We start from the raw sequence: 27,327 nt of genomic DNA, 5'->3' as shown, positions 1-27,327 counted from the left end.
AGTTTGTGACAGTCCTTTGAGTAATAGTCTCCCTCTCAACAGCACAACCCAGAAGCTTCGCTGCAAAGGCATTCCGAGGATTCCTCTCCCCCTGTCCGACAGGTGTAGCCGGCTGCGCTCAGTCGGAGGCACACGGGGGCACGGCGGCTGACAGAGGGGGTCATTCATACTCATCTATGGGTGAGTGTCTGCGGAAAGCTTGCCCATGTCTGGACGCACTATGGCAGAGGATTTTCGGCGAAAAGCCTCCAGAAGGAGAAGGAGAAGGAAGAGGAAGCGGGGGTGGTAAAGGAGAAGAAGACAGCAGCCGTCCCGGCGGCGGGGAGGAGAGACCGAGACCAGCCAGTCCTCCGCCGCCGCCGCCGCCGCTGGAGAGCGGCTTGATGTACACGGCGCTCTGGTCCTTTCAGTCCCGGCACGTGGATGAGCTGTCGTTCAATGAGGGGGATCTGTTCAGTGTTGTCAGCCGCAGCGGGGACTGGTGGACCGCACGGAAAATCGACAAGAACGGGTGCGTCCTGGACACCGGGATCGTTCCCAAAAACTACCTGGACCGGGCCGAGTCCCTACAAATACAACCGTGAGTGGTGACGCCTACTTTTTATAAATAGCCTAATAAACATTCTAAGTAGTCTTTTTCTCTTGCTCATGTCCAACCATTGGTAACTTAACAAAACATTTCTAAATTCAGCAGACCTTGCTGTAGGCGTTTACAATTTGACTTGTTATGCAATGGAAATTATTTTTATTTTTATTCTAACAAAATAATGGTGAAAAGTCATGAAACAAGCACACTGCTTCGCAGCATAAAAAAATTAGGAAATTCTTGTCGCCTGGAGGCATTGTGGGAAATATGGACATAAACATACCCTGCTTCCATTACCCATAGGCTACAACGATACTAGTATGCCAGAAAAAAATGTAGTGGGCTATGTCCCAATACATAGTAGGCTATGTCAAATGCAGAATGCCAAAAAAAGACAGGATGTCCTAATGCATCTGGTCAGATTTTGCAGTATGCAAGCCAGCATGCTTTCTTGGCTATTCTGACCCACAGCATATGAACAACAGGGTCAAAGATCAGGGCGCAATTCTATGGAGAAGTAGTAGCCTATGTCCCAAACAGTATGCACTTTATAAGGACAGCTGCAATACATTAGGGGCAGGTGGGGCACAGATTATTATCATCTATAATTTATTATCTTCTATGAATATAACATCTTCCTAAATTGCATATAATTCATGGTAGGATTTTTTTTTCACATTCTGCCACATAGAATGGATTTGTACGCATCGCCGCATAACGTTAACCTTTTCTGGCTAAACTCCTAACATTACCCCCCTAAAAGCACCGTGATCTGGCGGGGCCTGTAGCCGGGCTTACAGTCACCTATTGACGGCTAAACAACTGGCGCTGGTAGGCGTTCAGGTTACAACGCTGTCTGTTTGTGGAGCCAATGCTGTTTGTTGACATGTTAACAGAGTGAGATACAGAGTATTCTAGCGTTACTGGTATGTAGCCTAGCTTTTGAAATTGTGCTTTATCTTTATCTTTAGATATGAAAACACCAATGTACATACTAAAGGTAAAAATAGTCTCCCTACCACTGTCAAACTTTAAAACAAGGCTGCTTGAGGCTGTAGAGATTGTGCAATAGTTTCATGGGTTATGTGTTATATGTGTTACGTGCAATATGTTTTTACCATGGGATGTGTACTGTGTACAATACTGTGATTGTGACTGCTACCGGTGCTGTATTGTTTGGTTTATAATTGTCAAGGCATTATTTATTTTATGTCCCTTAAGGGACAAAAAAAGTGTATTGTATTGTATCATATCGTAGAACAAGTAGGCTATGAGGTTTGGAACTCAGCCACTAGACTACATTATAAACTTTAAAAAAATGTTCTAATGGATTGCATTATATGAGTTCAGCTCGAAGCTCCGTTCAGCTCCAGCCACATGAGTCAGTTTGGGGTATGCCTGTTTACTGATTGTAAAACACATGCACATCTTTCTTGTCCACATACTCACAGCACTGTGGAGCACTCCCTTTTCAATTTCTATTTCATTATATTAGGCTAGTAGACCAGATTAAGAGTCAATTTGGGATCGAAATAGTATTTTCTTATGTAATAAAACAGAAATGTGCGAGTTTTTGGAAGGCACAAAAGCTAGTTTAGTGCCAGTGATAAGGTTAAAGCTTTAGGGTTAGGGTATTGTTTGATAAGCAGAACTTTGCTTGAGTTTCCTTGTTAAACTCAAGTCTTTTGCATTTCTCTGAAAACTTGTAAACACGTGCTGTTAAACACACTTTATGGAGTGGCTGAACTGCAGTAACGGAACCTGGACAACATTATCAGGTCAAACAATAGGAAATGCAAGTTAATTATGTACTTCCACACATAATTACGAAATTGTAAAAGTATAAACATTGTTGCTGTGCTACTCGTTGGACTTGTATGTGTGCATTTGTCGCATGTTTCAATGTTGTGACAAACTGAGCAGGTTGGTTTGATAGTTGCCAGAGAAGCTGACAGGAATGTCCTTTGTATGCATCTCATTAAGCTACAGAGACACCGTAAATAAGATAATTATACTCTATACTTAGCAATAAGATACATTTGGATGCTATTTATTTATCTACAGAAGATCTAATATGAAAAAAAAGCTACAAAATAAATATGTCCATCATCACTCGGCCGCATTTATATTTTAATATTGTGTGCTTGGGGCTTTACTATAACATGTCACCTTCTACTAATGTCCCTTTGTCTCTAACAGCAAGTGAGCATTTATACAGCATTAACTTCATGACAAACAGGACATGCTTCCCTACATCACACCCCTCAACCCTCTGTTGTAAGCAACACTGTGAGAAATGTAGATTACATCTTTCATGTCAAACACATTGACAGCCAGCGCCACCACTTCTTGTTTTGTCTCTCTCTCTCTCTCTCTTGCTCTCTGTTTATTGCTTTGACAGAATGGGAAGTGTGTAATGTAAGGTTATTCTCACATGTCAACAGCTGCTGGTAGGCTGGAATCAATTACAGTGTTGCTGGTTTTTATTTCATTACAATAAATGTTATTTATTAGGTGATTTTATACGTATATTGTTTATCATTATTAAGTGTCCACTTTAAAACACTTCAGCCATATTCATACAACGTACGATTAGCAGTAAGAACAGTTATTTTAGGGCTGCAACTGATTATTGTCATGAATAACTGATCTGATAATGAAATTTAGAAATGTCCATTACAATTTTCAAGGCTCATTTTGAAATCCACTAACTGTCCACAACCAAAACATATTCAATTAATAATCATATCAGTATGACAAAGAAAATCTGTAAAATGTCACATTTGAGATGCTGGAACCAGTGAATGTTTGCTTGCAAAATAACAAACTATTAACTGATTATCAAAACAGCTGGTGATACATTTTTAAGGTGACCTATTGTGCTCATTTTCAGTTTTTGTTGTGTGTACTCTACTAGAACATGTTTCTGTGCTTTAATGTTCAAAAAACCCTTTATGTTTCTCATATTGCCCACGGCTGCTGCACCTGTATTCACCCTCTGTCTGAGACGCTCTGTAGGGGCACCTGTCTCTTTAAGCCCCCCCTCCCGAAAAAGCCCAGACTGCTCTGATTGGACAGTGTTTCCGGGTCCGCATCTGTTCACTTGCTGTCTCTGTACTGTCTGTCATTGTAGCCGGGGAATGACTGTAATGGAGGATAGCAGCACTTTCTACCATGAAAAACACCAATAAATGCCCGTTTCAGAAAGCAGGTTTAGTGAAAACTCTGAGTTAGTTAACCCTGAGACGAGGGAAACAGAAAGGGAGGTTAATCTAACCTGAGAGAGAGGGGCAACTCCAGCTGTTTCAGAAAGATAAGAGGTAACTTAACCTCAGAGTCAGTTACTATGGGAACTGAGCCTGTGAACCTAACCTGGTCGGGAGCAGGTTTTCTTCCCTCAGTCTCCTCCCTCTCACACAGCTCTCTTTCATTTCCTCATTCATTCATTCAGTCTGTATCAGGCATCTTTGAGTGCAGTTTGTTATCTGCATGCATACATAAACAGGGTTGGTTTATTATCTGTAAACAGGCAGACGAGAAGAAGAATGCCTTTATTTATCCCACGAGGGGAAATTCACAATGTTCACTCTGTTAGTACAGTTGTACACACATTGAACACAGGCCTGAATTACTAATTACTAAAATGAATGACCTTTTTTTGCAAACGGCTGTTTTCTTTACAACACTGGTGATGCGGGACATTGTAGTAAAGCTGCTGTAGCAAAGCGCCGTCAGAAGAGTGGGACTTGCTCTGAAACGTTTTTTAAACGTTTGTGTAGTGTTCCCTGGACACAAACCAGTAAGAGCCATTAGAAAGGAGTTCCACAGTATTGCAGGTGAATGATGTAAACCCTTTGAAATAAAAGATTAGGAATTATAATTCTGTGAGTGATGGTGTTGCAGCCTCAGAATGGGATTAGTAGGCCTAGTATTTTTATAGATTATAGGTCCAACACCATTTCACCAGCAATATTATACTTGCGATTAAATATGAAAATAATACACTATATTGGAACCAACGCATTTACTCTTTACACTTCTACACTTTGCCAGATCTTGTACACAAAGATACACAAAGTGGTCTCACCATTGCATTGCACTCGCACGCTCAAACGCTCTGACTTACCAGAACTACATAAACAGCCACACTATTGCATTTCATTTTCAGATTCAAAATTGCACTTCAGCAACACTTGCTGCACTCCTCCCGACACACAATATGAGACCAGTACGCCTCACTAGGTCAGTCTCACAGGCACTCATTCCAGTACCCCCCACCCCCCCATACAAAAATAACTTTGGTCAGAAATCCTTTTTTCATACATACACCAACATTTGGAATGACATTCCCCATCACATCAGAACACTACCATCCATCACATATTTCAAAAAGACATACAAACTGTTCCTTCTCAACAGTTAAACTTGCACACATTGATTGTTCATGTATTGTTGTCTTTAGTTGTCTGTATCTGTCTAGCCCATGCTAATGTCCTGTCCATGTGCCATAACTATGTTCAATATTCTATGTTTCTGCAGAACAGGAACCAAGTTTTTAAACTGAGTCAGACCCATTTATATTGTAACTTAATGTTACTTTTAACGTTCCTGTATAATGAAATGAAATTTTAAAAGATGATTTCAGAATAGATCATCTACCATGTGCAAGATATCTCAGATGATTATTTTAAGTGTCACACAGTTAAAGTGTGAAACCATGCAACCACTTCCTAATAATTACTTTCATCTATGGCTTTCTGTCTTAAACCAGGTGGTATTTTGGGACAATGAACCGCCATGAGGCCCAAAGCCACCTGCTGGGATCAGGAAACGATAACGGAGCTTTCCTCGTCCGACGCAGCGCGAAAGATGACATTGGATACGTTCTTTCACGTAAGATAAGAAGAGAGAGGGGAGGTGGAGAAGCCCAAAAAGAGAATAAGAGGCGTGTGGTGTGGTGTGTGTGTGAGGGTTTAAATAAAACGGAGGGAGGAGGGAGTTTCACTTCAGTTCAAAAACTGTGCAGTATGTACTGTATTTATTTATAGTGTCAAATCATAACAGGAGTTATCTCAGGACACTTTACAGATAGAGTAGGTCTAGACTACATTCTGATTTAAAAAAAATATATATGTTAAAAACAAGAACTAACATAAAAGTAAAACAGAATGCCCTTTTAAGCATGTGCATATATACAAAATTAATGTAATTATGAGTTTTAAGTTAATAAAAAGATGTATTACACGGTGCCAGATGGAAAATGGAGATGCAGTCTTTGAATAGCGAGTCCAGAGCATCATCATCAACACATTACCTGACCTTATTTTGTGATCGTAACCTAATTTCGCCAGCGTGGGTTCTGTTTGAACTAGTCTCGCTTTGCCAGACCATCCTCCAAGGTACTGCGGAGGAAGGTCTGGCTAGTCCACGCAGCATCCTGGGATGGGAGAAAAACGTGTTCTGGTTTATTGGCATTTCTTTAAACCAATCACAATCATCTTGGGCGGTGCTAAGCTTCGCACGGTGCCGCGGTAAAATAGTCTCGGGAAGGAACTTCTTTTGATGGAACATGTGTGCGTTCAAAACACTTGGAAGAAAAGTGTTAGGAGACAAACACAAACACCCTTTGAAATGTAAATGTAACTGCATTAAAATAAAATCTTTGCATTCCTGTTGGACTCTTGAAAGTCCCTCAGCATTCAACTTTTCATTGGAATCTATTGGGGATGGATTTGTAGCAGCTTAAACTACAACTTAAGACTTGTGTGTGAATCTTCCTGCAGTGAGGTCGAGCAGTCGGGTGAAGCATTTCAAGGTCCTCAAAGCAGATGAGAGGAATTTTTACGTGGAGCACGGCCTCCATTTCACCTCTCTGATCGACTTGGTGGAGCACTACCGCGCAAACAGCCTGAACAACACCGGCACATTGGGAGTCTCCTGCAAGAGGGTAGGACAGGCTCTGTTGGTTGTTTGTATCTTCTTGCTTCTTAGTTCCTCTTATTTTCTGGTCAAAACAAAAAAAGGGTTGACAGAGAATTCACTCAAACACAGTTGTTGCTAGAGCGATGTACTGTACATGAATGTGCTTCCTTGTGTTTGTAGATGTGGTGTTATTTACAGTAGTGTTAATTTTGTCACTTATTTTTAATTTAGTCTTAGTTTTTGTCGCCTTTTTTGAGTATTTTTTGGATAAAAATTTTACCTTTTTTCAATCCATGCAGCCATGTCCCGGGACCTCCCTAGATAGTTGGAGATCTCAACCCTCTCCCAATGTTGAACCAAAAGTTACGCCCTTGAATATTTGTATGTACGACATTTGTGTCCCTTTATGAAGTGTGTGCGTGTGTGTTCCCTCCATCAGAAAAAGCCCAGCACTCGGGACTTGAATCATTTTACGGTGGATGAGTGGGAGCTCCCCAAAGAGGAGTTCACCCTGGAGGAGGAGCTGGGCAGCGGCTACTTTGCTGATGTCTACCGGGGGCGCTGGAAAAACCACATTAATGTCGCCATCAAGATCATCAAAAGTGGTATTTCATCATCTCTGTTGATCTAATGAAGCGGGCTTTCATCAAGGTGATGAAGGCCTGGGAGCGCGGGCCGTGACTGCAGTGCTTGCGTGGCCATGTAAAGGGATACATATGTTGGCAGCAATCCAAGGATGGATTTGTAGATGAAGTTATACCGGTGCAGAAGTCTACGTATGGATAATGATGGCCAATTGAGCAGAGAGTACAGAGTGCAATGATGGGTGGGGGGTTTACAACCAGTAATGAATCTCAGGGCACTATACCTGCCACATAAATATAGTGGAGTAAAAAGTACTATCTTTCTCTTTGAAATGTGGTGAAGTAGAGGTATAGCGTAGCATGAAATGGAAATACTCCCATACCTCATAATTCTACTTTAGCAAATTAACTTAGTTACTTTCCACCACTGGTGTCATTCCGCTACTGTGTATTTAGTCTGGTTTGTGAAAAGTGCAAACGTTTGTTGGCTTTCTCATCAATAATTTGTTGATTGATACTGAAGTGCTTGGTTGGTGTTAAGAATTTCAATTTCAGGCTTAATTGAGATGAAAGACTGGAGGCTTTGAAACATCATTACAGTCAAGATTTAAAGGTGCACTATGAGTTTCTGTGTGGTTTCAGCACAATTTCATTTTTGTCTCAAATCGTAGTCATCTTTTCTTGATCCAATAGCTGCCTGCCCCCTGAACACACTGTGAAAAAGCCCGGTCTCGGGAGACAACACGGGCGTAAACGTCAAACACTAGGGGGACAGGATAGGCACCCAAATAAAACAAACACATTCAAGCTAGTAGTCCTTACCTAGGTACTGTCAGGGCACGCCCTCATACTCTGCTTCTGACTGGCTAGTAGTCCTTACCTAGGTACTGTCAGGGCATGCCCTCATACTCTGCAACTGACTAGCTAGCAGTACTTACTGTGCATGTTGAGGTTGTGCGCTAGAGTTGTAGTTCCGTAATGGTGGCGGAGAAAGATGCGAGCGAAGCCATTCGGTCCGTTGTGGCAACGCTGCAGAATATCCAGAAGTTAAAGCCCGAGCAAGAACAATCTTTGCTGAGTTGTGTTGGTGGCCATGATGTTGTGGCCCTCCTCCCCACGGGGTTCGGGAACAGTTTGATTTTCCAGCTTGCTCCGTTAGTGGTGAAGTAGTTGGCTAAGGCTAACGCTAGCCATGCTAGGCCGATGTCACGACTAAACGTTAGTGATTGGTTATGGCAGATCCAGAGTGTCTCTGGGCAGATCCAATAGTTTTAAACTTCAACAGAGTACCCGCCTTCAAAGAAGGTCACACTTGTCAATGGAGAGTGGCCAGACTCTCTGTATAAATGAAATGTACCAGAGTCTGGTAGGACCAGGCTAGTGGACCAGAGTCTGGTAGGACCAGGCTAGTGTACCAGAGTCTGGTAGGACCAGGCTAGTGTACCAGAGTCTGGTAGGACCAGGCTAGTGTACCAGAGTCTGGTAGGACCAGGCTAGTGTATCAGAGTCTCGTAGGACCAGGCTAGTGTATCAGAGTCTGGTAGGACCAGGCTAATGTACTAGAGTCTGGTAGGACCAGGCTAGAGTATCAGAGTCTGGTAGGACCAGGCTAATGTACCAGAGTCTGGTAGGACCAGGCTAGTGGACCAGAGTCTGGTAGGACCAGGCTAATGTACTAGAGTCTGGTAGGACCAGGCTAGTGTACCAGAATCTGGTAGGACCAGGCTAATGTACCAGAGTCTGGTAGGACCAGGCTAGTGGACCAGAGTCTGGTAGGACCAGGCTAATGTACCAGAGTCTGGTAGGACCAGGCTAGTGTACCAGAGTCTGGTAGGACCAGGTTAGTGGACCAGAGTCTGGTAGGACCAGGCTAATGTACCAGAGTCTGGTAGGACCAGGCTAGTGGACCAGAGTCTGGTAGGACCAGGCTAGTGGACCAGAGTCTGGTAGGACCAGGCTAATGTACCAGAGTCTGGTAGGACCAGGCTAGTGTACCAGAGTCTGGTAGGACCAGGCTAGAGTATCAGAGTCTGGTAGGACCAGGCTAATGTACCAGAGTCTGGTAGGACCAGGCTAGTGTATCAGAGTCTGGTAGGACCAGGCTAGAGTATCAGAGTCTGGTAGGACCAGGCTAATGTACCAGAGTCTGGTAGGACCAGGCTAGTGGACCAGAGTCTGGTAGGACCAGGCTAGTGGACCAGAGTCTGGTAGGACCAGGCTAGTGTACCAGAGTCTGGTAGGACCAGGCTAATGTACCAGAGTCTGGTAGGACCAGGCTAGAGTATCAGAGTCTGGTAGGACCAGGCTAATGTACCAGAGTCTGGTAGGACCAGGCTAATGTACCAGAGTCTAGTAGGACCAGGCTAGAGTACCAGAGTCTGGTAGGACCAGGCTAGTGTACCAGAGTCTGGTAGGACCAGGCTAATGTACCAGAGTCTGGTAGGGCCATGCTAGTGTACCAGAGTCTGGTAGGACCAGGCTAGTGGACCAGAGTCTGGTAGGACCAGGCTAATGTACTTGAGTCTGGTAGGACCAGGCTAATGTACCAGAGTCTGGTAGGACCAGGCTAGTGTATCAGAGTCTGGTAGGACCAGGCTAGAGCATCAGAGTCTGGTAGGACCAGGCTAATGTACCAGAGTCTGGTAGGACCAGGCTAGTGGACCAGAGTCTGGTAGGACCAGGCTAGTGGACCAGAGTCTGGTAGGACCAGGCTAGTGTACCAGAGTCTGGTACACCCAGGCTAGTGTACCAGAGTCTGGTAGGACCAGGCTAATGTACCAGAGTCTGGTAGGACCAGGCTAGAGTATCAGAGTCTGGTAGGACCAGGCTAATGTACCAGAGTCTGGTAGGACCAGGCTAATGTACCAGAGTCTAGTAGGACCAGGCTAGAGTACCAGAGTCTGGTAGGACCAGGCTAGTGTACCAGAGTCTGGTAGGACCAGGCTAATGTACCAGAGTCTGGTAGGGCCATGCTAGTGTACCAGAGTCTGGTAGGACCAGGCTAGTGGACCAGAGTCTGGTAGGACCAGGCTAATGTACTTGAGTCTGGTAGGACCAGGCTAATGTACCAGAGTCTGGTAGGACCAGGCTAGTGGACCAGAGTCTGGTAGGACCAGGCTAATGTACCAGAGTCTGGTAGGACCAGGCTAGTGTACCAGAGTCTGGTAGGACCAGGTTAGTGGACCAGAGTCTGGTAGGACCAGGCTAATGTACCAGAGTCTGGTAGGACCAGGCTAGTGGACCAGAGTCTGGTAGGACCAGGCTAGTGGACCAGAGTCTGGTAGGACCAGGCTAATGTACCAGAGTCTGGTAGGACCAGGCTAGTGTACCAGAGTCTGGTAGGACCAGGCTAGAGTATCAGAGTCTGGTAGGACCAGGCTAATGTACCAGAGTCTGGTAGGACCAGGCTAGTGTATCAGAGTCTGGTAGGACCAGGCTAGAGTATCAGAGTCTGGTAGGACCAGGCTAATGTACCAGAGTCTGGTAGGACCAGGCTAGTGGACCAGAGTCTGGTAGGACCAGGCTAGTGTACCAGAGTCTGGTAGGACCAGGCTAGTGTACCAGAGTCTGGTAGGACCAGGCTAATGTACCAGAGTCTGGTAGGACCAGGCTAGAGTATCAGAGTCTGGTAGGACCAGGCTAATGTACCAGAGTCTGGTAGGACCAGGCTAATGTACCAGAGTCTAGTAGGACCAGGCTAGAGTACCAGAGTCTGGTAGGACCAGGCTAGTGTACCAGAGTCTGGTAGGACCAGGCTAATGTACCAGAGTCTGGTAGGGCCATGCTAGTGTACCAGAGTCTGGTAGGACCAGGCTAGTGGACCAGAGTCTGGTAGGACCAGGCTAATGTACTTGAGTCTGGTAGGACCAGGCTAGTGTACCAGAGTCTGGTAGGACCAAGCTAATGTACCAGAGTCTGGTAGGACCAGGCTAGTGTACCATAGTCTGGTAGGACCAGGCTAATGTACCAGAGTCTGGTAGGACCAGGCTAGTGTACCATAGTCTGGTAGGACCAGGCTAATGTACCAGAGTCTGGTAGGACCAAGCTAATGTACCAGAGTCTGGTAGGACCAGGCTAGAGTATCAGAGTCTGGTAGGACCAGGCTAGTGTACCATAGTCTGGTAGGACCAGGCTAATGTACCAGAGTCTGGTAGGACCAGGCTAATGTACCAGAGTCTGGTAGGACCAGGCTAGTGTATCAGAGTCTGGTAGGACCAGGCTACTGTACCAGAGTCTGGTAGGACCAGGCTAGAGTACCAGAGTCTAGTAGGACCAGGCTAGTGGACCAGAGTCTGGTATGACCAGGCTAGTGTATCAGAGTCTGGTAGGACCAGGCTTATAAGCTATGTCCTGCTGTGCAGCTAAACAGTTTTTAGACACCTAAAAACTCTATATTAGTTTAAGTGTATGGTATATTTAGAATATTTTCACAGCTTTACCTTGCTGTCAGACAGCTCTTGACGACGGGGAACTGAAGCTGTTATCTCTGCTCTCTGTTGTCTTTCCTTTATTGTTCAAGAATGCAAATATGCATAGTCAATAACATGTTAGACCACTGAAACTAATGAGAGACAGAATAAGAATGTAGAGATATGCATCATGGTAATCCCTATTGATACACCTATTTCTTATGTGTGGAATTAATTTGGCACCCAGTTGTATTGTTCATTTAAAACTGCTGCTGCTGTGTTGTGCAACGCTCAGTAAAACCCTTTTCTGGTTGGGTAGAAACCCATCATCTGTACAACACCTGTCGAGAGTAAAGTGGGAGTAGTCGGCTGAGCCATTTTAGAAGCATGAAGCAACTTGCAGTGTATCGAGTAGCCCTGAATAACCTGATGACTCATTGTACAATAATAATTTAAGGAAGTAAATGGTTTATGCGTCTTGTTATTTCCAGGTATTACTATAAAAAAAATAAATAAAAAAAAACAACTGTGAATGATTCATAATATCATGTATGATCAGTAGTTTATGACACAGATCAACACTAATTATACTGTTTGAATCTAATAAAGCACAGCATTTTTAGGCCGCTATTATCTCAGTATCTGTGTCTAAAACGTTGGAAAAAATAGAGCGGATAATAAATAACTTACACTCAAAGAGCTTAAAGGCAAAACTTGCTAAAGAAGCCAGCTCCAATCATTAGATCTCTGAAAAGCTTTTCAGTTGCATTCATTCTTAGGGCTAAGGTGCTGCCCAAAACGTCTCGGGTGCAGCACCTAAACCTTATAATGGCCTGCCAAGTAGTACTGTACAGTCCAATTTTGAGGTACTTTTGAACACTGACTTTAAAAAAAATGTCACACAATTGTTTGTTTTGTCCAACCAACAGTCTAAAATCCAGAAATATTAAATTTTTATTGGTATGAAACAAAAGTTCAGCAGCAAACCTTCACATTTTAGAAGCTTTGTCTCATTTTTTCAGCATAGTTGAGGACACAGTCATGTCAGTGTTCCGTTCTTACGTTCAGTATGATCATGGTCATTTGATCTGTACAGTGAGAGCATGAAAGCCTTTCGGCCAGAAAGTCTGATTTCAACTTATATATATATTGTCTTTCTCTCTCCCTTCAGATTCCGAGTTGAACCACCGTGAATTTCAGAGTGAAGTTCAGATCCTAAAGCGTCTCCGCCATCGTCACCTCATCTCTCTGTTTGCCGTCTGCACGGCCTCGGCACCGTACTACATCATCACCGAGCTGATGGAGAAAGGCAGCCTGCTCAGCTTCCTCAGAGGTAAAAAAAACTCAGTCTACTTCAACTTCTCTCTTTTGTACCAGTCAAATATCACAATATTTTTGACCAAGTACCTCAATATCGATACTTAAAATAGAAGTATGTTAAACTAAGTAAAGCGCTGTAACGTGGACACAGAGGGCCAGATGTTCGTACATTTGCGAATGTAGCGTTATCAGCGCCATGGCCAACCCGCAGAAAGCGCACGCTGTGATACTTCAGCTTATGTCGTATTTACCAAACCTGCAGTTCATCGGGTAATCAGCGCCTTTCTCCGCCCACTATACCGTAAATTGTGCTGTAGCAAAGCGTTAAGTACTGGTGCTATGATACGGCTGAGTGCAGACTGAGATATTCCCACTGCTGATGCTATGACTGTTTGAAATGATCCTGATGCCAGTATGTGTAATGTAGCGAGGAGTTTAACAGCTGCTGGAATGGAATGTGAACGCTGAGTCAGAGATATGATGTCATCTTTGATTTCTTCCAGTAACTGTAATATGCATGGCTGCTTAATCTGTTTGTACATACCTCGCCATGCTTTTACACGCACGTTGCGAAACAAATGCGCCTGAAGTGGGCAGAAAAGCGTTAGTACATCGGCCCATAGTGCCATAGAAGGATAAAACCCGAGCAGCAGTTGCTGGTTGTATTTAGCTACTACAGAGCTCCGGGACGCCGGCTACCAGCAGCAGTTGTTTAGCCGCCAACAGGTGACTGTGAGCCGGCTACAGGCACCGCCAAATGACGGTCCTTTCAGGGGCCGTGGTAGTGGAGTTCAGCCAGATAAAGTGAGCGTAATGCACCGCTGACAGTTAAACGTATTGTTAAGTTTAGGAAAAAGATCATGGTTTGGGTTAAGATTTGAGCGTTTCCGAGCGTTTCCTAGGTGAAAGTATTTTGTTTTCGCTGCGAAGTGAACTCCGCTCTCCTGCTTGAAAGCACTGTATTTTCCATTGAATACTGAAGTGCATATTTAAGTGTTTGGCATGCCTGGCTATATCCATGGTGGTATTGAAAGGGGGATTTAATTTGTGCATGTTTAGTTTTGTTGTGCATGATCAAAAAACATCCCCCTCTCTGCTATTTTCACAAATCGCACCCTAGATCGATTGATAGATAGATAGATAGATAGATAGATACATTATTTATCCCAAGGGAAATTTTAGGCGTCCAGTAGCTTAGACAACCATAACACAACAAACACACATACACACATACATTATATATATCAAAAATCTATTACGATATCATATCACGATATTGATATAATATTAATTGCCCAGCCCTAGCCGAAGGGTTAAAGTAAAGAGTTAGAGGCTCTGTTTGTTTACCTTTTGCCTGTTATTAAATTAAGGAGCGCATAAAGAATTTTAGGGGCGAAATTAAAATGTATCAAATAATGTTTAATAAAAAGGAATACGAGGAGACATTAACAAGGAAAGTGAACGTATTTATTTGAATACCATACAAGAGGTTTTGCAAATCTAAGGTTATCATCTAGACCTTTTTGGGGTCTGATTCTCTGTGCTGATTGTTTTCTCTGTTATTTTCTTGTCCTGTTTCAGGTCCAGAGGGGCCGGACCAAGATGTTGTATCACTCATTGACATGGCGGCCCAAGTGGCTGATGGGATGGCATACCTGGAAGAGCAGAACAGCATCCACAGAGATCTGGCGGCTCGAAACGTTCTGGTGGGAGAGGACAACATCTGTAAGGTGGCCGACTTTGGACTGGCCAGAGTGATCAAGGTACGGGCAGGGGCGTAGCACCAACTTCTGGGCCCTGTAGAAGGGCATTCTCTATGGGCCCCTCCCCACATCCACAGCTATTCATTCTAACATCTTTTTGGGTCCTCCTCACCCAAAATCCATATACCAATATACCATATACCGATACCAATACTGTAACTTTGATACCTAACTTTTTTACCGTAGCTTTTTTCGATACCAATTTTATAAAACAAAAATAAATTACCAAATGATACATTACGGCACAAATCTTTTTATTTATTTTTCAGCTCCTACTAGCCCCTACTCTGTGTGTAACAGAGTTTTTCCTGCGAGGCTCTACGACGCGTAAGGTTAGGCAGCCAATCACAGACATTATTAGATCTTGGTAGAAGCATGCTGCAAGCTTATTGGCTCACTGACGCTGATGAGATTTACTCCTTAGGTATTGAAATTGGGTATTGAATAAGGAGGCATTTTATTAATACTCGATACTTCGGTACCCAGCCCTACTCCTCACATGAGGGCCCTGGGTACTCGGTCCCCTTTCCACTCCCAGTCCGACAACCCTGGGAACAGGGGAGGAAGGGATATGGAGTGTCGTATCTGAAATCAAGTCAAACCTGCAGTTTTTAAGACCAATATTTCTCATCCAGGAGCCGTTCTACATCACAGAAGATAAAAAGATTCCCTTCAAGTGGACCGCTCCTGAGGCCATCAGCCATGGGAAGTTCTCCAACAAGTCAGACGTCTGGTCTTTTGGTGTATTGCTCTATGAGATTATTACCTGTGGCGGTGCTCCTTACCCAGGTTGGTGGAATTAAGTGGTTTTTTGGATTAGATGTTTTAAATATTTCATTTATAGCACTTTCAGTCAATGATGAAAAGTAACTATATGAAATGATGAAATAACAAGTCGAAGTCCTGCATGAGAGATCAAAGTTTGTAACAATTCTCCATCATTTAAGATCAGTCAGTACCACACAGTAGTCTATAGTACTGCTTGGATGTGTGTCCTCAGGTGGGATGAGAGCTTTCACGATCCTTATTTATCCACTGTTCTCAGCTTTCCTTGAATCATACTTTGTTTTTGGACACCCTTTTAGGCTGTAGGCAGACAGAACAAACAATATCATTATTTGTAGTAAAGGACACATTTTTTAACAGCTGTTTACTACTATCACTGTATGGATGTGATATGATTTCTATCATTGTTCTTATACTCTTTGTGAAACATGAACAAACACAAATAATGAACGCCGTAATACTTTCTTTTACTATCCAGTTTGACAGCGAGTGATAACGGAAAAAGAACATAAATAAACTATTTTTAAGTTGATTTTCTTCAGAGGTTAGGGTTAAATTACGTGGTATCAGATCGGTGCATAAACTCCAGTACTTCCGATACCGATACCAGCATTTTAGGCGGTATTGGAGGCTTTTCAGATACTGGTATCTGTATCGGAACATCTCTACTTTCTTCTCTTCTAATCATTTACTTACAGTACATTAGGCCCATATATTGTTTTGGTTAAATTTATAATAAACATCAGATTTTATAAACTACATGTGTTTTGTGTGCAGAAATCTTACAACAATTCCAGTAATTCCCCCAAGAGCAAGCATTTAGTGTGACAGTGGCGAGAAAAAAAGTGGTGAATAAAACTTCCTATTAGGGAGAAACCTGGGACAGACCCAGGATCTTGGTGGGCGGTTGTCTGCCGGTGCCGGTTGGGGGTGTGATGAACAGTGGCAATAACAGTCACAATAAAGATAATGGAACTATGACTATAAATGGTAGTTGTAGTAGTTCATGGCGTAGCAGGGCACTGCAGGGTGTAGCAGGGTGTAGCAGGGTGTAGCAGGGCGTAGCTAGGCACTGCAGGGCACAAACCTCGGTTTTGTCTAAGTTTAACATCAAAAAATTGTAGGTCATCCAGAATGTTATATCTTTAATGCATGCTTGAAGTTTAGCTAACTGACTGGTTTCGTCTGGCTTGATTGATCGGTATAATTAGGTGTCATCCGCATAACAGTGAAAGTTAATTACTATTAGTGATGAGTAATAGTCTGATCTGGTATTTCTGAGGGCCTTCCTTTACGTTTTCAGACTGTCTTGCCAAGCTAAACGAGATTCTTCCAGATTGGTGGAACGCCATTTACTTTCAAGTTTTTGTGAGGTTTGTTTTAATTTGCGAGTTTGGCAGTTAGTTTTGGCAGTTATACATATATATATATATATATATATATATATATATGTAACCCAGGTCCCATGTAGTTAGAAAATAAAGCTGGAGTGGTTAATACAATGAGACTGGGCCTGGGCTCGTTGTAGGGAAATACAACTTGTTTTGTATGTTACTTAATAAATGTATATTTGTAATACTCTTTGCTGTTCTTATAATGACCACCACAACTGTATTTTAGATGCAAAAATATTCAAAAGTATTTATTTACAACATGAAATAAAAAAAATAAAAAAAATGTATCTTAGAATAAAATAAAACAAATCACAGGGGTATGGAAAAAGAAGTGAAAATAAAACTTACAAGCCAATAAAGCTTCACTTTCCCAAAAGGAAAAAACCTTTCTGTGGTTATATTAAAATTAAATAATTATTTATTCCCTCTGAAAATGTCCACACCCGTTGCAGGCCTGTTCGATGACACTTTGTGTGCGGTGGGGCCTAAAAACTGGAATGGCCGCTTCACTCAGAACTGAGCATAAAGAAAAAGCACGTGCATGTGAATGTTAGTACTCACGAATCCAGGTTAAGTCAGTACAGCAAAGGCAATGGTAATGGCGATGGTAATGGCGATGGTAATGGCACAGCACCAAAAGTCACGGGCCGGCAACAGGGCACGCAGAACAGCAGGGCAGAAACAGCAGGGCCTTCGGTTGGAAACCCGTCTCTCTCTCTTTCTCTCTCTCACCAACGTCCGTCTCCTCTTGCAGGTCACACCAAAGTTTTTGTCAGGACCACGAGTAGTCGACCTTCATAACAAAACATTAATGCTTCCCACACCACGATGCCTCCTTCATTAGCTCTCTCTCATTAGCGTCTGTTCTCTCTCCTCATGCGTGCTCACTACTCCTCACACAAACCTGTCCCACTAGTCCCGCCCCTTACACGGTGATGTTACTCTGATTGGCTCAAGTATTAACACAACCAAAAGCAAAACAGGAATTAAATGATTGACATGTGCCAGGTAACAGGTTAGGTTACACAGATAAACACAGCTTCTTCTTCTCTACTTTTCTCGCAGATGAAACTTAAAGACTTTTATGTGAATTTATCTTTAACTGTAAATAGTCTTATTTATTAAACTCTACATATTATATTTATACTTTTAACCAGCACACCTTTTAACCAACTTTAACTAACATGAACTCTATTTATGAACTTTTCTTCTTTTATTTTTTTTTGTGTTACACTGTTAATGATCTTTTATACTCTGTAACTTATAGGAATTTTGTACAGGGCTACACCCTCCCTCTTCTGAATGTGTAGATGTCCTCATCACACCTTTTGTCCCTCTTCAACTTGAAAGGGTGATTCCTTTTATCCTCCTCCATATACCTTTGGGATGTTTTGGACTTTTTCCTTGGTTTGTTGTCTTGGTCTGGAGGGTTTAACTTGAGTTGGATGACCATGCCATGGTGCATGATGGTAACTGGTTCAAAAGATGGATGACCAGGTTTCTCATAAGTAAATCTCATAGGTGGCTTTGGTTTTCTCAGGGATGTCCGGACTGTAGAAGACCTTTCACTTTTTGCACTTTCAGCAGCTATATTACGTCTGTTTCTTTGTAAGGGAGGTGAGCTTGCTCCCTCTTCTGAATCTTGAGAATCTTCTTCCACAGATTCAGTATTTGTCTCTTGGATATCGGAGTGTGACAGAGGAAGTGCAGCACCTTCAAGCGGTTCCTCATACTCTGTTTCTGTAAGTTGTTGAGTTTCTGTAACTTCACAGCTTTCCTCCTCAGAGTTTTCACTCTCATCATTCTCCACAGAGTGATTTATGTTTATCCGTCTCCGGACCTCATCCATATCAAAATCGGGAGATTTGTGGACAGTTTCAAACTCTGAACCTGATGACTCTGTGTCACTTTCTTCAGACTTGGTTGGTTGACGTTTCTGAGCACGTTGAGTTCTTGTTACAGGTCTCCGAACAGAGCTTGTATCATCTGATGGGTTAAACATCCTGACCATGTAACCGATGGGCAACAGTTGATCTCGATGGAGAGTCTTCAGCACACCTGAACCATGCTCCGGTTTGACCTTATAAACAGGCAGGTTAGGCAACTTCTCCACAACAACATATGGTATTGATTTCCAACGATCTTGGAGTTTATGTTTGCCTTTTAGACCCACGTTCTGTATGAGAATTCTGTCTCCTTTCTCCAAAGGTTGGTCTCTCACACGTTGGTCATATCGGGCTTTATTTTTCAGGTGATTCTTTGTAGCAGCGTCAGATGCCAACTGATAAGCTTTTTGCAACTCTTTCCTCATCCTGGCAACGTACTGTTGGTAGGAGGTTTCACTTTCACCATTTGGTGAGATTCCAAAACAGATGTCAATGGGTAACCTTGCTTCCCTTCCGAACATGAGATGATAAGGGGAGTATCCCGTGGAATCATTTTTTGTGCAATTGTATGCATGTACCAGGTAGGTGATATGTTGACTCCAATGTTGTTTCTGTACAGCATCCAGGGTACCAAGCATGGCTAAAAGTGTTCGATTGAATCGTTCTGGTTGGGCATCCCCTTGAGGGTGATAGGGAGATGTTCTTGACTTCCGAAACCCCAAGCATGGACAAGAGTTCTTTTATCAGGCGACTTTCAAAATCTCGGCCCTGATCCGAGTGTATCCTTGCAGGTAGGCCATAGTGCACAAAATACTTGTCCCACAATACTCTTGCAACTGTGATAGCCTTTTGATCTTTTGTAGCGAATGCTTGTGCGTAACGTGTATAATGGTCTGTCACTACCAACACATTAGCAACACCTTTAGAGTCAGGCTCTATTTGCAAAAAGTCAATACAAACTAAATCCAAGGGGCCATTACTTGTTATTCGGTTTAAGGGCGAGGCATGCTGAGGGAGCGTCTTTCTGGAGATACATCTACCACAGGTTCGAATGTACTGCTCGACCTCAGCTGTCATTCGCGGCCAATAAAATCTGTCCTTGATCAGTTCGGTGGTGCGTTCGACTCCCAAGTGTCCACACTCATCATGTAGAGACCTTAACACCATTGGGCGGTATCTTGTGGGCAAGACAAGTTGTTTGATCTGTTTTCCACACATCTTTTCTTTTACTCTGTAGAGTAATCCATCTCTTAACTCCAACTTGCGGCTTTCACGAAGGAGCAGCACAGTTTCAGGTGAGTCGTTCTCTGAGCGTGTCAGGCCTTTATTCTTCTCCAGTGTTTTCTTTAATTGTCCAATTGTTGGGTCCATATCTTGTGATGCTTGAATGTCTTTTGAGCTCAATTGGTCAAGTGTATTCATGCTAAGGTTCACTGGAAACACATAAGCTTCAGGTACTGCGGTGGCAGGAGCTCCCAACTGATCAACTAATCTGTCTGGCACATCAGCCTCTTCACTGACACAGGCTCTTTTGCAGAGGGCTTTGATGCCAGCAGGTGGGACACTAGTCCACTCTTTTGTCTCCTCTGAAGAGTACTGTCTGGACAACAAGTCAGCATCAATATTGTGTCTCCCAGGTCGATACTGGATGGTGAAATCGTAGGTGGCGAGGGCGGCAAGCCAACGATGTCCGACTGCACTGAGTTTGGCAGAGGTCAATACATATGTTAATGGGTTATTGTCAGTTCTTACTATAAACTTTGCTCCATACACGTAATCGTGAAACTTGTCCACGACAGCCCATTTTAATGCCAGAAATTCCAATTGATGGACTGGATAGTTGTGTTCTGAGTCTTTAAGCTTACGACTGGCAAAAGCTACTGGCCTGAGGCCCTCAGGATATTCCTGGTTCAGGACAGCGCCTAAACCATCCATACTGGCGTCCACATGTAAGATGTACGGTTTTGTGGGGTCAGCGAAAGCTAGCACTGGGGCATTGATCAAACAGTCACGAATACGCTCAAAAGCATCCTGGCAGGCCTTAGTCCACCGTTCTCCGAATGGCTCTGATGGCTTGAAATAGACTTTGCTTGGGTCAACACTTTTTTTAGTCTTGGGGTCTTTCCAAGTGGGGGCGTAACCCTTGGTGAGCTCGGAGAGGGGACGGACAATGGCAGAGTAGTTTGCAATGAACCTCCGATAATAACTGCAAAATCCGAGGAAGGACTTCAGCGGTTTCAGGTGAGTGGGCTCTTTCCAATGCTTTACTACCTCCACTTTGTCTGGATCCGTAGCTATTCCGTTAGCAGAAACAATGTGACCCACATACTTGACCTCGGGCTGACAGAATTGGCATTTGTCAATAGAAACTTTCAATCCGACCTCCTCTAGTCTGTCCAACACTTTGAGAAGACGTTGCTCATGCTCCTCAAGTGTCTTGCCGAAAATGATGATATCATCCAAGTACACGAGAGCTTCCAGAAGATGCATATCGCCTACAGCCTTTTCCATTAAGCGCTGAAATGTTGCTGGCGCTCCGGTGATTCCTTGTGGCATGCGCTCAAATTGATAGAAACCGAGAGGGCAAATGAACGCTGTCTTCTCTTTGTCCTCCGGAGCCATCTCTATCTGGTAGTAACCACTGCGCAAATCCAGAACTGAGAACCATTGGCTGCCTGATAGAGAATCCAAGGCGTCGTCAATGCGTGGCATTGTGTACTGGTCTGGTGTGGTGCGGTTGTTCAGTGTTCTGTAATCAATACAGATTCTTATCTTCCCATTCTTTTTGCGGACTACAACGATTGGTGAGGCGTACGGGCTACGGGACTCAGTAATAATGCCAGTGGCCAGTAGTTGTTGTATGTGTCGCCGCACGTCGTCTATGTCTGCAGGGGCTAGTCTCCTTGACCTCTCCCTGAAGGGTCTGGGGTCATGCAGACGTATGTGGTGTTCAACACCCTTGGCACGACCAACATCCCACTCATGCAGTGAGAAAACATTCCGCCTCTCAGCCAACTTCTGCTGAAACCGACATTTCCACTCTTCGGGAATGGGAGAGTCCCCGAAATTGAAGAGACTTGGGTCTAGGGTTTCAGCTGGGAGGTCGGAGAGCCGAACTGGGGTAACTGTGTCCACAGCATACATCTCAGCAACGATGGTCCCAACTGGGATGGAAGTTGTCCTTTTGGACTCATTCTGAATGAGGACAGTGAAACTGTTATTGTCTATGTTGGCGTCTGAGAGCACACCAGGCTGTACCAGCAGACCGGCGGGGAGCAACTGTTCAGTGGGTGCATCAATCAGTACAAGGTCTTTGGACGGGGCACTCTGTCTTTCCACTCTGCACGTTGCATAGTACTTTACACCTGGAGCAATGGAGAGTAAACCGGGTCCATTCCACTTTATCTGTCCCAAGACTTCATCTTTTGCAAACTGCTCTTGTGCTTTGACAGGGGCGTAAACAGACTGAATCCTCATTGAGTGCACAGTGTTCTCGTCACCTTTTGTCTTCACCAGCTCCCATAAGCGGCGAAACAAAGATGTATTGGTGCCAACCAATACAGGGACTTGTTGCTGGTTTCTTGGCTCAGGGCAGATTAAAGCAAGCACTTCTACTCGTCCCGATACACCAGTGATCTCTTCAGTGAACTCCATCTCAACCACAACATATCCTTTGTAAGGAAACTCAGTGTCTGAAAGGCCCCAGAGTCCAAGACCAGAGAGGGGTTTTATCGGGACATCAGGTAAGTGTTTGTTATACCAGCTTTCAAAAATAATAGTCACGTTAGACCCACTGTCGATGAGAGCATCGCAGACCACATCATTAACTTTGATGGTGTGAATAAATGATGGACCTACGAGACCTTCAGGTAAGTCAGTGTTAGGTTCTGGGACTTCAACCTTATTGGTTCTAGCTACATGCTGCTCTTCAGCTGCAGGATTTGGGTTCTCTTTGTTTGGTAAAGGGGAAACTCGCACCAAGCGTATGAGCTTTCTAATAACTTTCTGGAGATTCTCAGGGGCAGTACATCTGGTGGCTATGTGGCCATTTTCCCCACACCGATAACAGAAAAACTCATCCTTGTCTTGTCGGGGAGGAAAAACTTTGGAATGAGCGGGCTTGTGAACTGGAGCTGCTTTGTATCGGTGAGGCTGGGGTGTGTGTTCTCGTGGGGGGTCTGATGTGTATTTCACTGCCATTACACTCATTTTATTTTCTAGGGCTTTCACTTGTTTCCTTAGCGATTGCAATTCACTCTGTGACTCATTTTTCTGTTTTTGTTTCTCTTTCAGACCTGTAAAGGATTCATCAGAGGTTGGCTGAGGTGGTAGGTTGCTGCTCTGCTCTAGCTGCGCTCTCAATTCTCGAATCTGAGCCTGCAGTTCACTCCTAGAGACTGATTCAGGTTCTTTCTCCTTTTCAGCTTGGACAGTGCGTACGCGCTGAGGACGCATGTGTGACACATGGCTTTGTCTGGCTGACTGGCAAACCTCCTCTTCCATCACTTCTCTTAACAGGTTCAAGAATGTAGGGGGATTACTACTCCGCTCCCTAATTTTCAACTGAAGCAACATGAGTTCAGAGGTAGACCCTCTAAGAAGCTGCTCTAAACGAGCGCTATTGGCAGCGTTAACAGGTAAACCACCTCCCTGTACTACTTTGACAAGGGATTTTTCTACTCTTCGTAGGAACTCAGACAGACGCTCACCAGGCTGTTGGTGGAGGGCTCTAAACGACAAGTATAGTTCTTCGGGGGACTCTACTGTACCAAAAATGCTCTCTATAGCCTTTATGTACTCACGTGGGCTAGCATCAGGTTGAGTCAGGCGCACAGCTTGAATGATTTCAAAGGCGGGCCCTTTGAGACTTTCCAGTATCCGACGTCGTTTTTCTTTGTCGGAGCACTCACCTTCCTCTACTAAGAGTGTTGCTTGTTCCAGCCAGTTATCTAAGGTCTCTTCTCCAGTTGGGGTGGGACTGACCCCGGAGAATGTCCGCAGACGTCTGTATGGATGACCGTCATGTTGTTTGTTTGTTCTGCTCATAACATCACCGACCGCACGGATGATGTCTTCAGGGTTGCTGTTACCCTCTTTGGTGGGGGAACATAGACCTTGTATGTCCTCTAAGGTTCTCCCTTCGCTCTGCAAAAAGGTAAGTAGCTTCTCTTCAAAGTTATCAAGCTGAGGCTCTGTGTAATAGACGGTTTTCCAACCACTTCCTTCACTTATAGGCATTATCTCAGGTGGGATTTTAGAGGGGTCAATCTCTTCACGACACTCACATAGCACCATCACTGATTGTTGTTGAGGGTGAAACATTTTGCCTCTCACTTTAACTTTTCCCAATGCTTTGATGGTCCCTGCTGTTTCTTCAATATCTTCTCTTGAAACACCTTCTGGCACTCCGTGTAAAAGGAGGGCATGCTTTAAATCTAATGATTCTCCTTTGCACCAGTTAATTAGCTCACGTTGTGATGAACTACTTGTTTGGCTTTCCATTGCTGTACTTTACTTAAATTGCTTTTAGTTACTGTTAGCACGTTATTTTTATACGAATGCTCTATACTACTGCTCTAAAGTTGTGGGGTCTAGTGGCTTGTACTCTATTATAAATTCCCGTTTATATTAAATAATCCCAGCGGTGCCTCCATTTTATGTAACCCAGGTCCCATGTAGTTAGAAAATAAAGCTGGAGTGGTTAATACAATGAGACTGGGCCTGGGCTCGTTGTAGGGAAATACAACTTGTTTTGTATGTTACTTAATAAATGTATATTTGTAATACTCTTTGCTGTTCTTATAATGACCACCACAACTGTATTTTAGATGCAAAAATATTCAAAAGTATTTATTTACAACATGAAATAAAAAAAAATAAAACAAATGTATCTTAGAATAAAATAAAACAAATCACAGGGGTATGGAAAAAGAAGTGAAAATAAAACTTACAAGCCAATAAAGCTTCACTTTCCCAAAAGGAAAAAACCTTTCTGTGGTTATATTAAAATTAAATAATTATTTATTCCCTCTGAAAATGTCCACACCCGTTGCAGGCCTGTTCGATGACACTTTGTGTGCGGTGGGGCCTAAAAACTGGAATGGCCGCTTCACTCAGAACTGAGCATAAAGAAAAAGCACGTGCATGTGAATGTTAGTACTCACGAATCCAGGTTAAGTCAGTACAGCAAAGGCAATGGTAATGGCGATGGTAATGGCACAGGTAATGGCACAGCACCAAAAGTCACGGGCCGGCAACAGGGCACGCAGAACAGCAGGGCAGAAACAGCAGGGCCTTCGGTTGGAAACCCGTCTCTCTCTCTCTTTCTCTCTCTCACCAACGTCCGTCTCCTCTTGCAGGTCACACCAAAGTTTTTGTCAGGACCACGAGTAGTCGACCTTCATAACAAAACATTAATGCTTCCCACACCACGATGCCTCCTTCATTAGCTCTCTCTCTCATTAGCGTCTGTTCTCTCTCCTCATGCGTGCTCACTACTCCTCACACAAACCTGTCCCACTAGTCCCGCCCCTTACACGGTGATGTTACTCTGATTGGCTCAAGTATTAACACAACCAAAAGCAAAACAGGAATTAAATGATTGACATGTGCCAGGTAACAGGTTAGGTTACACAGATAAACACAGCTTCTTCTTCTCTACTTTTCTCGCAGATGAAACTTAAAGACTTTTATGTGAATTTATCTTTAACTGTAAATAGTCTTATTTATTAAACTCTACATATTATATTTATACTTTTAACCAGCACACCTTTTAACCAACTTAACTAACATGAACTCTATTTATGAACTTTTCTTCTTATTTTTTTTTGTGTTACACTGTTAATGATCTTTTATACTCTGTAACTTATAGGAATTTTGTACAGGGCTACATATATATATATATATATATATATATATATAATTATATATATATATATATATATATATATAAGGTGTTAGTTTCCTTTGCTTCATCATCTTCTTTTTGAGGGAGCAACGGGTCTAAAGTCGACCGTAGGCAGGCCGTAGCACCGTCTACAAAATTATCAATTTGGGAGGGACTAAAGTTAACATAACTTTAGTTAACTCTGTTATATTAAGGCACAGCACTGAATTAATGCTGCTGGAATATCTTCCTTAAATCTAGCTATAGTACTTCCAGCTAGGCATAGTGTAGAAGCTTTTTATCTAATTTTGTATAGTCGGGTAGTAAGAATTCAAAAGTTATTAAAGAATGGTCCGATAATAAAGGATTCTGCGGAAATACTATTAAATCTTCAATTTGGATGCCATATGCCAGCAAAAGGTGGAGGGTGTGGTTAAAACAGTAAGTGGCCTTATGCAAACGCTGACTGAAACCAGTTTAATCTAAATGTAGTAGTGAGTTGAAAGCATAAAGCATGTTAGTAGTCAAAGTAGTATTACCAATTTTCAAGATCACCCCCATCTCAACTAAAGCTTGGACAGGAATACATTGAAAACAAAGCCTCCATGTGTATCTATAGGTATTTTAGTGGAAAAAAACATGTTTAACCTCTCCTCACTATTTCTGTTCTCCCTCAGCCTTTAGCAACCAGGAAGTGTACCAGCAGGTTACCGACGGGTACAGGATGCCAGCCCCGGCCAAATGTTCCAGCTCTCTCTACCAACTCATGCTGAAATGTTGGAGCTTGGAGCCCGACGACAGGCCAGACTTCAAGACTCTCAAGGCCAAATTGGACAGCAGCTCTTACGAGTTGGAGAGTGACTAATTTTCTTTTTTGTCTGACTAAACAGAAAAAGCAGCAAATTGTCACGTTAGGGAGGCTGAAACCAGAGCTTGTTTGGCATTTCGACAAGAGAAAATTCAATTCAATTTTATTTATAGTATCAAATCATAACAAGAGTTATCTCGAGACACTTTACAGGTAGAGTAGGTCTAGACCACACTCCATAATTTATAAAGACCCAACAATTCTAGTAATTCCCACAAGAGCCAGCATTTAGTGTGACAGTGGCGATTATTGGTAGTTTCAGTTTTACAGTCAACAAAACAGAATATTTTCAAAGGTCTGTTTTCTGTAGTTTCCTACAGAAATACATTTTGGGTGTCTTTGTTAGATTTCTTTATGAACCTTTCTCACTTAAGACTTTTCAGCCTGGACCCCATTTTCCTATGCTTATGTTTGTACGTGACTGATGAGAACAACAAGCTTTGAAATCGGTCCAGTATTGAGTGAGAATGCTGTGACATCCAGCTGCGAACCGGGCTGCTATGTCATCCTATGGGTCAATTTGGTCCACTAAACGTTCTGTTTTTGCCACTTATTATTCTAAGTGTCTGACAACATTATGGAAAGAATCCCTAAAGAGATAGAGTAGAATCTTCTTTGTTTAACCAGAAGCAGCTCTGAAATCGCTATCGATAAACCCCCCAGACTCCATTAACAAAATCAATACTTTTAGCGTGTATAGAGCCAACATATTTTCAAATGTAAATCGGTAAACTACGTGTTTATTTCAACCAAAACTAGAGTTGTGATGGTTGGAAAAGGGGAAAGACGACCAAAAACGGCTTTTCATAGTTTTATTTTGTGGTTGTTGACTTTGAATGAAGTGTGTTTTACGATGCTAAAATGACTGGTGGGTTAGGAGACAGCAATTTCACGGATGTTTTTATGTTTAAAAAAAGGATCTT

The 27,327-nt window shown here is 43.1% G+C and overlaps 1 protein-coding gene across 1 annotated transcript; it reads left to right on the top strand.

Annotated features, from left to right (window-relative positions):
* On the top strand, positions 1 to 27,075 carry ptk6b (PTK6 protein tyrosine kinase 6b). Its single transcript, XM_031283832.2, has 8 exons — positions 1 to 580; positions 5,358 to 5,479; positions 6,370 to 6,533; positions 6,948 to 7,113; positions 12,673 to 12,834; positions 14,403 to 14,584; positions 15,220 to 15,373; positions 26,214 to 27,075. The coding sequence occupies exons 1-8, from the start codon at positions 177 to 179 to the stop codon at positions 26,399 to 26,401; spliced, it is 1,542 nt and encodes a 513-aa protein (XP_031139692.1). The 5' UTR covers positions 1 to 176; the 3' UTR covers positions 26,402 to 27,075.
* The last annotated feature ends 252 nt before the right edge of the window (positions 27,076 to 27,327 follow it).

This window comes from Sander lucioperca, chromosome 12 (assembly GCF_008315115.2).
Source record: "Sander lucioperca isolate FBNREF2018 chromosome 12, SLUC_FBN_1.2, whole genome shotgun sequence".
In the NCBI taxonomy this organism is placed as follows: Eukaryota; Metazoa; Chordata; class Actinopteri; order Perciformes; family Percidae; genus Sander; species Sander lucioperca.
Note: the sequence above shows the minus strand (reverse complement) of the source record. Positions and strands in the feature narration are given on the sequence as shown.

Bases quoted from the DNA above. Each gene is read 5' to 3' on its own strand.
- ptk6b (XM_031283832.2), top strand. From the start codon at position 177: ATGGGTGAGTGTCTGCGGAAAGCTTGCCCATGTCTGGACGCACTATGG. The intron at 581-5,357 runs GTGAGTGGTGAC...GTCTTAAACCAG, and splicing joins GAGTCCCTACAAATACAACC to GTGGTATTTTGGGACAATGA. The intron at 7,114-12,672 runs GTATTTCATCAT...CTCTCCCTTCAG, and splicing joins CATCAAGATCATCAAAAGTG to ATTCCGAGTTGAACCACCGT.